Source organism: Anoplophora glabripennis, unplaced genomic scaffold, assembly GCF_000390285.2.
Source record: "Anoplophora glabripennis isolate ALB-LARVAE unplaced genomic scaffold, Agla_2.0 scaffold58, whole genome shotgun sequence".
NCBI classification, from domain to species: domain Eukaryota; kingdom Metazoa; phylum Arthropoda; class Insecta; order Coleoptera; family Cerambycidae; genus Anoplophora; species Anoplophora glabripennis.
The window spans coordinates 258,758-270,644 of record NW_019416277.1 but is presented as its reverse complement, the minus strand read 5'-3'; the positions used below and the strand labels follow the sequence as shown (position 1 = coordinate 270,644).

Here is an 11,887-nt window from a genome sequence, read left to right as displayed (position 1 = left end):
TAATTTGAATATCATGTACTTATAAATTTATATTAATATAGATTATAAGTACTAACTTAGAATTGATAGAATATTGTTACATTACATCAAAGTATTTTTGAAAATTACTATGAACAATCGATGCTGTTGCTGCCCTGAGTTCGGTAAAAACAAAACTTAACTCAACTTATCACACTCGTATGTCGATGATACATTGATTGAACCCCAGAAAAAATGCATCTTTTATACTTATTTTTTTTTAATTTACAAAAATGTAACAAAATAAACGAAATATTAAATAAAATTTCAATTTCGGAATTATTTTACTATTATTAAATAAATAAATGAAGCTATAATTCATTTAAAAAGTTATTTTTTAATTTAACATGTCTTATTTTGTAGATAATTTTATTCCCTACAAGTTGTCTGTGAGTCACTTTTCGTTAAAATTGATGGTTTTCCCTGCAAAGTGAAGAAACTGTTTTCCTCACTTATTTGTTTAAATAGAAAAGTTAGTTATTAAAATTTTTTGACTCACGACATGAGAGATGCCTTGTATTATGTTCCTTTAGACAATTTTACAATAATATCGCGGACAGAAATTTTTTCGAGTTTCTCTTTTTTTCGCTAATTTTCCAGGTCTATTAAGGCTTCGGTATAAGCGGTATTCTAGCAATTTTTCATAATTTCCGGCGATTTTTCTCAAATAATCAGAAAATGATTAAGACATTATTTGTCCCAAATAAATTTTCCCAAAACAATGTTAATGTCGATTAGTCGGCTTTCCTATAATTTCTCAGGGTTTTCTGTAATTTTTGGTAATTTTGTTAAATCCTGTATTTGCTGAAGTAAAATTTATTCGGCTTCAACTTGTCAAAATATACAGGGTAGCCCATCGAAAACGTACCGCAAGGCATTACAGGCTAGTAAAGAACTTTTCGGCAAAATCCAAAAACAGGTAAAATTTGTTTCTGAGGGGGACAACTTTTGGCTCAAGAAGCATACCAAAATCTTCAACCCCCTAAGTGGGGGTGCTATCCCCTAAGTTTTTTCAAATGGGAATGGGGGTCAAGTGGGGGGTCATTAGAAAGGGCTTTTAATTCTCTATACATCGATTCTTACTTTTTGAAAATAGATTCATTATTTTAGGAAATATGCAGCTTTGAAAATACGAACAATGTTTTTGACGAGAAATGCGAAAATCGATTTAATTTTACTTCAAAACTTACGGTCAAGTAAATGCTGAAAATGTTGTCCGTCAACTTGCATACAATGATACAGGTTGTCTTCAAACCGTTGTCGAACATTCTGGAGCACTTGCGGTGTTACTTCGCGACATACATTAATGATTCGTCCTCGCAGATCTTCCAAGGTATCAGGTGGAGTGCTGTAAACTTTGCTTTGAATGTGCCCCCAGAGAAAGAAATCTAAAGGATTTAAGTCGGGTGACCGAGGGGGCCACTCAATTGCACCTCTTCGTCCTATCCAGCGTCCTGGAAACGTCTCATTTAGGTAATTGCGCACATTGAGCGAGTAATGTGGAGGAGCTCCGTCTTGCTGGAAAATCAGTTCGTGTTCATTGTAAGCAGGGTCGTCCTCTATGATATTTGTTAGAGCTGGGTCGATGACATTTTGTAGTAAATCCAAGTACATATCGCCTGTCAAATTTCCAGGAAGGAAAAAAGGACCTACAATGGAATTTCCAAAAATACCTGCCCATGCATTCAACTTCTGGGGGTGTTGGGAGTGTGTCTCATGAAAAATCCTTGGATTGGTATCAGCCCAGTAACGACAATTATGGCGATTCACTAAACCATTCAAGAAGAACGTACACTCGTCCGAAAAAGACACATTAAAGAGGAAATTATCGTTTATCGCTCGTTCAGTCATTATTTCGCAAAATTGCAAACGACGATCAAAATCGTCTTCATTTAGTTCTTGCACTAGTCCAATCTTATAAGGATGGAATTTGTATTTTTTTAATATTCGTTGCACACTTGTACGACTCACTCCTGTCGCAGTAGCCAATTGCATTGTACTCAGCGTACTATCCATTGCCACTTGCCCCAATACCGCTATTTCCGTAGGTTCATTTAGTACCGGATTTTCAACCTGCCTCTTTTTGTTATGAACGGAGCCAGTTTCGCGAAATTTGGCCACCAATTCGCGAACAATTTTTCCAGACGCATGTTTCTCAGGATGCCGTTGGTTGAACAGTTCGGCGACCCGATTTCCGCATTCATTGTTTTTGAAAAAAAGCTAAATAATTTCTACTCTTTCTGGAATTGAGTACACCATAATTAATCAATTTAAAAGACTTGGCAGTATTGGTACTCTTCAACTATAAGTCACAAGACAGTTATCTAGCAACTTCTTGTGGCCTATCTAAATACGAAACAAAAAGCGGACAATTTTTTGCTCACCAGAATCAGGCTAAAGAATTCGCAAATCAGAAAAAAAACAGCGAATTCTTTTGAAGGAATTTACCAAGCTAATACCGTAAGTTTTGAAGTAAATTTAAATCGATTTTCGCATTTCTCGTCAAAAATATTGTTCGTATTTTCAAAGCTGTATATTTTCTAAAATAATGGATCGATTTTCAAAAAGTAAGAATCGATGTATAGAGAATTAAAAGCCCTTTCTAATGACCCCCCACTTGAACCCATTCCCATTTAAAAAAATTTGGGGGATGACACCCCTACTTAGGGGGTTGAAGATTTTGCTATACTTTTTGCGCCAAAAGTTGTCCCCCTCAGAAGAAAACTTTACCTGTTTTTGGATTTTGCCGAAAAGTTTATTACTACCCTGTAATGCCTTGCGGTACGTTTTCGATGGGCTACCCTGTATATTAGCCAATGAGGTCTTCAGATCAGCTTCCTTTTTTGTTTTTTGTGTCTGTGTTGTGACAATAATTATAATACAGGACATAATCGTAATTACTTATCACATTTCATGACAAACACCTCGGACGGGATATTCCATAGCGTATGAGAGAATTACCAATGTAAGCGTAATTAAGGTTTTTAATTATGAAGCTCTCAGTTGAATATTATTTTAATTGCCCAATGAATTCTAATGTATTAAGGAATTATGGAATCATTATATCATCAGCACCTACTATCACTACCTGACGACTGTAAAATAAATCTACTAAATTAGTTTTCCTTACAAATCTAACTTATTATTTCCTTTCCAGCGTCGCGGAGCCTATTGGGATTGGCCGAGTCGGAGAGCGGACTGAAGTCGCGCTTCGTGGAGCCGATGAAGGGACCTCACCAACGGCCCTACTTCGACGACGTCGGCCCACGGAACGTGACGGCTGTGGTGGGCCAGTCGGCCCTGCTCAACTGCCGCGTCAAGCACCCGGGCGACAGGACGGTGAGTACAGATCATGTTTCAGCGGCCATTTGACGGGAAGTCGGCCGCAACCGGTCGGGGGCACTTTTGACACGTGGCCGAGGGGTTCGGCTCGGGAGGGACAGGAAAATTGATTACTGCGGGGACATCGATGGATTATCTGAAACAGTTGAATGTTTTTGGAAATATACAGGGTTATCCAAAAGTTCTGGTACAGCAGAAAAACTTTCGAAGAAAGCATTTTGGGAAAAAATTTTTCAGACAAAAGTGTAAAGATTTTTAACTGGCTATTGATGGTGACCTTGGATTTTGACCTTCAAGGTCATTTGAAGGTCAAGTTAAGTTTTTTAAATGGAAACCCCTATTTTTTATTGCGTATTTGGAAAGAGCAAGAAATTTTACATCCAAATATGATCTTGATCATGACTTTGGCAATCACCTTGCTCTTTCCCAATCCGCAATAAAACATAGGGGTTCCCATTTAAAAAACTTAACTTAACACTCAAATGACCTTGAAGGTCAAATCCAAGGTCACCATTACATAGCCAGGGAAAAATCCTTACACATTTGTCTGAAACATTTTTTCCCAAAATGCATTCTTCGAAAGTTCTGCCGTACCGGGACTTTTGGAGGTCGACCCACATTTGAACTCGAAGGTCATTGTCAAAGTAATGGTCATATTTGGACGTAAAATTTCCTGCTCTTTCCAAATCCGTAATAAAAAATAGGGGTTTCCATTAAAAAAAATAACTTGACCTTCAAACGACCTTGAAGGTCAAAGTAAAGGTCAAATCCAAGGTCGCCATCAGATATCCAGGGAAAAATCCTTACACTTTTTTCCCAAAATACTTTCTTCGAAAGTTTTTCTACCGTACCGGGACTTTTGGATAACCCTATATAAGTAACAGATTAGTAGAGTGTAACACAGTTAAGTAGTTGCAAGCGCAGTCTTTGATTCACCTTCAATTTTACACATTTAGCGAGAACTGTTGTAAGTTCCTTCTCCCTTGAAATCAGTTACATAACCAGAATCATTAGTAAAAGAGTATGGTCTTGCTACTTTCGTCAAACCTTTCCCTTTTAGATCTAGTACATTTAAAAATATCTGTCAACGTGCACATCTACAGTTCCAGTCAAAATGTAAAAGCTGGCCTTTCTTTCGCTGTGTCCCCCTCAACTATCAGCATTGATCTACCGGTATCCTTCCGGTATCCTTTACTTAGTAAAATTTGACAAAGGTTATTGTCTCGTCCATGGTTCTAAAAGTTTCACTGAAAGTTGCACTTGATTTTATAAGCGAATGGTATAGTGGATATCAAAATATTTGCTAGTAAGCAACTTCTGTAACCACTGATTTACATTGTATAGAAATTTACACTCTCCCATGAAATTGATTTTATTATTTGTATCAGTGGCGGCTCGTCAGATGACGCAAGTGACGCACCGCTCAAATTTCCGTTTGGTTTGCAATCTAAAATTATTTTATAATTTAGGTATAATTCTATATTGAAAACGTATTGTGTTTGCTTGTTTAATACGCAGAAATAAACAGAATAGTTGCGCGGCGAACGCCTTCTAAAAAAACATTGCCTTCGTTGAGCGCGAACATCAACCTCGGACCATACAACGTATAGTATTACGCAAGTGACGCAGATTGAAATGCGTCCATATTCTGCTACTCTTCGTAGCTTTGTTTACGGCGGTTGACATGGCAACGAAGTGGCCAATACGTGATTAAACTACGGCGTAGGGGAACGAGTGACGCAGAAATTGAAGCAGCATCGCCCATCGCCTGCCTTTAAAGACGGGTATCCAGTTGTGGCAATGCTTCGTAACGTAACAACGAACATGTTACGGCCTGTTGCAAAAGGTGACACGGTTCGCTGCGAAAGTATGTGCGGTTTTGGTCGTATCATTCATTCCATAACGTAACAAAATAATGTTACTAGACGACATTGGAACATAAACTCGCAGTATGAACCTGACTGCAATAATAGATTCGTCAGTGCAATTGCAGTTAGCAGCAGCGTCATATATTTTTATTCATCATACAATTTTGAAGAATAAGAAACGGAAATCCTTTCTTCACGTACCATGCAATAATTTCCCGTTTCCACTGGCTGTAACGTCACATGTTCGGTGTTACCTTACGGGGCATTTGACACAAATGAATACCCGCCTTAACAATTTCAGTTAATACGATACGCGTCGCCCAGTGCACGATTGTAACGGTTCTTTGTTAATATTTGTTTTGTATAATAATTGTAGAAATGTTTCCTATGTATGATCCAGTATGTATTTTATTGGAAACGGCATTTTCCAGATGGAAAATTGAGGACAAAAAGGATATTTTAAATTGCGAGAGACATGTGCCTTATTCTCTCGATATACGTTCGAAAGTTTGGGAATGAATGGTATTCGGAGTATAAGTGGTTGTGTTTAATTGTGAGTGTAAAGTCGGGCGTGTGGAATAAGAAAGGATTTAACAATTTTTGGAACGTCACGCGAGGTTGTCGTAACCACAAAGCTTCTTTGGAACATACATGTACGATGTGCGTTAATGTTCGCAGAAGTCCACAAGCCGAACTAATATTTCTATTTTTTATAAAATCTAAATGAAAACCCTTCTCACAAACGTCAGTTTTTCAGTAATATTGCAAATACAACTAAAAATTTCCAGATTCATTTAAAGCCGTTTGACCTTGAAAATTTGAAAATTTTCGCCAGCGGCGCTTTTTTTTTCTTTTTAGTCAATCAATGAATATGCTTCACCTATTCTCAATGTCACGAGCCGCCATTGATTTGTATTGGTATCTTATCTAAAGTATAATTCAGCTTAGACCAAATAGAAAAAATGTTAAAAATTACATGTTAAAAACGTGAATAACTGTAACAATACAGGGTGTCCCGAAATTAAGGGACAATATTTCTACAGAGCGTTCTATGTCCAAAAAGATTACTTTTTCTTCCTAAGAAGTTATAGCCACTTAAAGGGGATAATTATGGAATTTGGTAACTGGCTTCATTCTTACGTATTCAGTCCGCTCCTAAAACGAAATCTACAAATTGTCCAAATTTACCATAACTTTTTTATGCTTTGACTTTTTGATTTTTGACTGAAAAGTATGAAATTTTTAGTAAAAAAGGCACTCTTTGTTCATATTGGTAGAATGTTCAATTTTTGTGTAAAATCCGTTTAAAAATAATGTTACATGTGTTAATCACCGGGATTCGAATTTGTCAATATTTTCTATCGTAGTAGGTTGTGAAGAACAAAAATGCATTTAGCGTCATTTGCGTTGACAGTTCAGTTATTTACGAATTGAACAACAATTGAAATTATTAAATAGTAGTACAATAAACTAATAAAAATAATTGAAAATCACACTTTTAATAAAACTTATATTTATCTCAATAGTAATTTTTATAGCAAATGCTCAAAGAGATTTCCATTTTGCTGAATACATTTTTCAGCTCGACGTCAAATTGCCCGAGAAGACCTCAAAACTTCAAAATTATTTTGTCTGATTTGATTCGCAGCCAAATGAATCCTCTGCTGTAATTCTCCCAAAGAATTTATTTCTGTAGCGTAAATTATAGCCTTCATCCTACCCTAAGAAAGTAATCTAGAGGATTTAGGTCTGGAGCCGAGGTGGCCATGGAATGGGGCCACCTCTACCTATCCAACTGCCAGGAAAATGATCGTTTAACCAATTTATGACATAGTGTACCAATGTTAACTGTAAGTTTAACGGTGTACCATCCAATAGTTTTCTTACATCATTTTGCAGAAAGTTTAAGTATCCTTCTGCATTCAGATGAACAGGAATCTGAATTAACCCAAGTCGCTGGTCACTCTGATATAAGGGCTGAAACTGGACGACTAATTTTAGCTGTGGTCCATAAAAATGGACTAAGTACATTAAATAATTAATGTAGTTTTAAAAACGGGTCATTTTATTGCAGCTGATGCAAAAAGAATAGTTTGCAAATAAATTTGTAAAAAGTAGTTTCTTATTATTAACAACTCTACTCCGATACTAGTTGGTCAAATTCAAACAATAAAACACGGTTGTGTAGAGAATTAGAAAATCTTTCAAACGATATGTCGCTTAACCTTCTTATTAAGATTTTTGGTTCAGCTCTGTTTCGTTTTCAAGTACCCACCCTGTATATGGACAATCTCATATTAGGAGAAGTTTTCTTTTCAGTTACGTTATTATTGTTTTTTTTAATAAAATAAAATTGTAAAAATATACTTTTGTTATTTGTTTGGCATGATTATTCAATAAAATTATTAATAGAAAAATTCCTATTTTTGTGATTATTATAATATTTCAAATTAGATCTCATATTAGACTACTTTACCTTGTAGATAAAAATTAGAAAAAATAGATGAAACCTACAGTTAAATATGTTTACATTAATATAACTTACATGGAAAATATGAACGAGTTATTCATTAATTGGCTTTTACCAGGTACTTGAATATAACAATTTCACATTTTGTAATTGATTTAGCCGAGCAATGCTGAATTGAGGATCTAGAATGGATTACCCACGTGTTATTAAGATCAAATTATCGAAGCCGGTGAATTTAGAAACGTTTTAAAGCCATTTCGTCTGCTCTAATAACATTTAAGCTGGCGGTTTAGTTGTTTAATTGGGGAACCGAGGTAAACAAATTTATTTAGCGTGTTTAATTTTCCAGCGGCATTTGCAAAAACTCGACGAGATGGAAAATTTGGAAAGTTATCCGTCAAAGATTGTTCTGGGGCCTTACTAAATTAATTGAGCGGTTAATTAATTTCATTTGAAGTCTTATTGATTGATGTGAAAACACTTTAATCTAGTATTTTGGCTGTATAAAAATAATGTATTGGAAATTTGCCAAACGAGAAAAGGAATAAGTCTACCTCCACCTAGGTTACTAAAATCTTAACACTTGAGGTTATTGTAGAAGTGACAGATGGTAAATCATTGAAATCTGTTAATAAATATGCTAACTGCCTCGTGTAAAAATATTAGATCGATTGTCAATACAGTTTTTTTGAGAAATGATATTAAAAATTATGCTCTTACGGGAGTCTTAAAAATGGTTAGGATCGGGAAAATAAAATTGTAATCAAAGAATCAAATATTACTAAACATTTTAAAATAATAAATATATGCACTTACAATGTAATTATTGATAATAGAATGAATATATAACGTTTTGACAAATTGGAACAAACATCTGAGCCAATGAAAGGAAATATGACAACAATGTACGCTGTATTTAACGCTTCGACTGAAGCGCTATATTTGAATAGCTAATTATATATACATATATTATTTTTATGTTCATATTTTATTTTTCAGAATCATTAACTTCTCTGCTGTAATAACTAGATACAAAAGTCAACTTCTTTATCTTTTGCTGAGAATGCTTTTATTTTATTATATAAGGAACTGCTTCACTTATTCCATTCAGTGTGAAATTAAACGTGTAATTGTGAACTTGCTTCTTGTTGATTAATATATCATTTTTTAAAGTGATTTTTATTATTTCAACACCTGTTCGGCGACGAGATAATTAATTAGCTCGATTATAGACTATAAAATTATTCCAGACGAAAACATATGTAGTAATAATTAATATTAAATAAATTTTTCGTGATCAAATGCAATATAATAGCAATTTAAAACAAAAATTGGAAGGATCTCTTTACAAAACGAACAGTATAGATGTTCTGTCACAATCTTCAATTTGACAAGGCGACGTCTCACTATTATACACTGAGCTTCTTGATAGTTGTCATATGGATTCTCGGTTTGCACATTTGACTTTTTCTCATCAATCCACATTCTATTTCATACGCATTTCATATTGCTTTTCAGTCATTACTTTTCCTTTGTATCTTGGATGTTCATTCATATTTACGGAATACGCGCAAAGCACAGTTGAGAGTAATGACAGTTGACACAACTTTTACCACCACGCCATGGCAATGGAATGTTGCCAGATTTCATCCATAATTTTACAAGCTCTTAATGAATAAATAGACACTTTTACTCAAATAAAAAGTTAATTGCCGTGCATAAACACGAAAAACATATGCAAGATAATATATGTTGTATAAATTTCATTCGTATTTATTATATTTAGTTCGCTCAAATAAGTTTATGTAAGGTTGGGACTACAAAGAAACTACCGTGTATAAGCATAGGCTTCCCTCTCGCACCGCCTGCCCCGCAGGAGATGTATCGAACCTCCTTAAATAAATTGTAAATCGTCCCGAAGTACATGTCACAGACTTAGGTATGAACAAAAAACCTGTGTAATATTTATTTCATTGTTTATTGTTCTTAATTTAGTTATAAATACTCATAGGTATAGGTTTTAAAAGGTATTCATTTTTAACGAAGTTTTCGATCGCAAACTAAGCCATTTAACGTCATCAATATTTTGCTGATGTGAAACGATCAAATGCCAACAATAATGTTGAATGTTGGATGATTTTAAAATAGCAAGTGATACACAAAATTATAACCTGTGCGTTTGTAAATCCAATTAAATAGTAATGTAAAAATATAATTTTTAATAAAGATTGGTTTTCCATCACCTAATATGTCATTTCTATCCTCACAAAATACAATTGTTCAATATTAAGTGTGACACGCGTCGTTGTGATTCAAGTACAATACTGGAGTCACTTTAGGGAATACTCTTAGCCTTGTTTCACACTTGACGGATCGGCCAACCGGATCCAGGCTCAGGTTAACATGTTGAAACCCAAATTTTGTAAGTGAAAATATCAAAAAAAAATTGCTAATTTAGCGTTTGTCTCATAGAATATAATTTATTGGTCATTTATATACACTCGTAGGTACATTTTCAGTCATAACAATAATATATATAAAAACAAGAAATAAAATCGTCAACAGAAAAGAAACAATTCGATAATAAATAATTTTTGACAAATGAGTGAAATTGTTTTGATGACATCTATTTTATTAGTTTGTGCTCAAAGTAATTGTCAAGGTTATTATAAAAACTAATAGGTAGCTTATTGTTCTTGGTTATACCAATTCGAGAAACAGGAATTATAAGATTTCCGGCATGTCTAGTATTGTATTGGTTTATATCAGAGAGAGTTATTAGATTCGACAAATTTTTGTGTACTAATATTAACGACTCCAAAAAGTACAAACAGGGCAGTGATAGAATCCCAAATTTTTTAAATAAATCTTTGCTAGGAGTAAGGTTTGGTACCGCTGCAACAATGCGAATCGCCGCCATTTGTATAATAAACGCTTTGTAGTCTAGTAGCCAGATAGGGTTCCGTAGCCAGTCAGAGTGCCACGGCTGCAAACAACTTATTTTTAAGTATTTTGACCTCCTAAATCCAAAAACTTGTTCGCATAGGCAGAAAGTGGTCAGTTTAATTGTTATTAACAAATTAAATGTTTAAATGGCTGTAAAAAGTTTATTTTATAGCTAGTACAATTTTTTACACGTTAATAATTACGTTTTCTCATAACAAACATATTTTTTTGAAAATTAAACAAAAGTTTAACTTTAACTAAAGTTATTGCAAATTTAGTGCAAATATCTTACATTTTCCGTCTCCGGGCGCACCAATTTTACCATATCTCTGGTTCTATTGGACGGATTGATACGCACGACATCTCGTTTTAAAGCTTTTAAATATTATAAATATCAGTAATTAAATCAATTGTTAATGCTCTTTTATTATTTAGTCTTTGTGACTTCTTAATAATAAAACTTTATAACACATCGCGCTCTTGCACTCTGAACTTTCGATCGAGCGCGCGTACATCGCTGTCTCTTCACGGGTTGATAAAGAAAAGCTAAAACTATAAAGCATGAAATGTTTGTTAGGATGAGAGGAACAATATCCAGTAACTTTTTTGGCTTTTCCTCGTTGAATAATAAAAAAAGCCTTATAAACAAATAAAACCAGCATTTTCGTTGAAATTTCACAACTTTCTAAGCTGCCATTAATTGTTAAATAACTAAATTAATAAATGGAACTAACCTATCTTGTAAAATAAAGTGCAATCTTTAAAATGAGATGTCGTGCGTCTCAATCCATTCAATAGAAGCAGATATATGGTAAAATTGGTGCGCGCGGAGACGGAAAATGTAAGATATTTGCACTTTTACAATAACCGTGGTTAAAGTTAATCTTATTTTAATTTTCAAAAAAATATTTGCTTGTTATGAGAAAACGTAACTATTAACGCATAAAAAATTGTACTAGCTATAAAAATAAACTTTTTAGAGCCATTTAAACATTTAATTTGTTAATAACAATTACCTACTGACCACTTTCAGGGTTTGCGACCAAGTTTTTTGGATTCAGAAGGTTAAAATACTTAAACGTTAGTAATACAAGTTGTTTGCAGCCGTGGCACTCTCACGGAACCCTATCTGGCTCCTAGACTATTGTGAGCCATACTGGAGTTTCCACACAACGCAATACCATAAGACAAGCGACTCTATATCATGACATTATTATCCACAAAAGGTCTCAACTGTCTCATT

The 11,887-nt window shown here is 34.3% G+C and overlaps 1 protein-coding gene across 1 annotated transcript in view; it reads left to right on the top strand.

Annotated features, from left to right (window-relative positions):
• The first annotated feature begins 3,069 nt into the window (after positions 1-3,069).
• Positions 3,070-11,887, top strand: part of LOC108917595 (hemicentin-1-like) — a 190,618-nt gene continuing 181,800 nt past the window's right edge. The window contains exons 1-2 of the mRNA XM_018724284.1: positions 3,070-3,115; positions 3,176-3,357. Of these exons, the coding sequence (XP_018579800.1) occupies positions 3,070-3,115; positions 3,176-3,357 (228 nt within the window). The remainder of the gene's footprint in view (positions 3,116-3,175; positions 3,358-11,887) is intronic.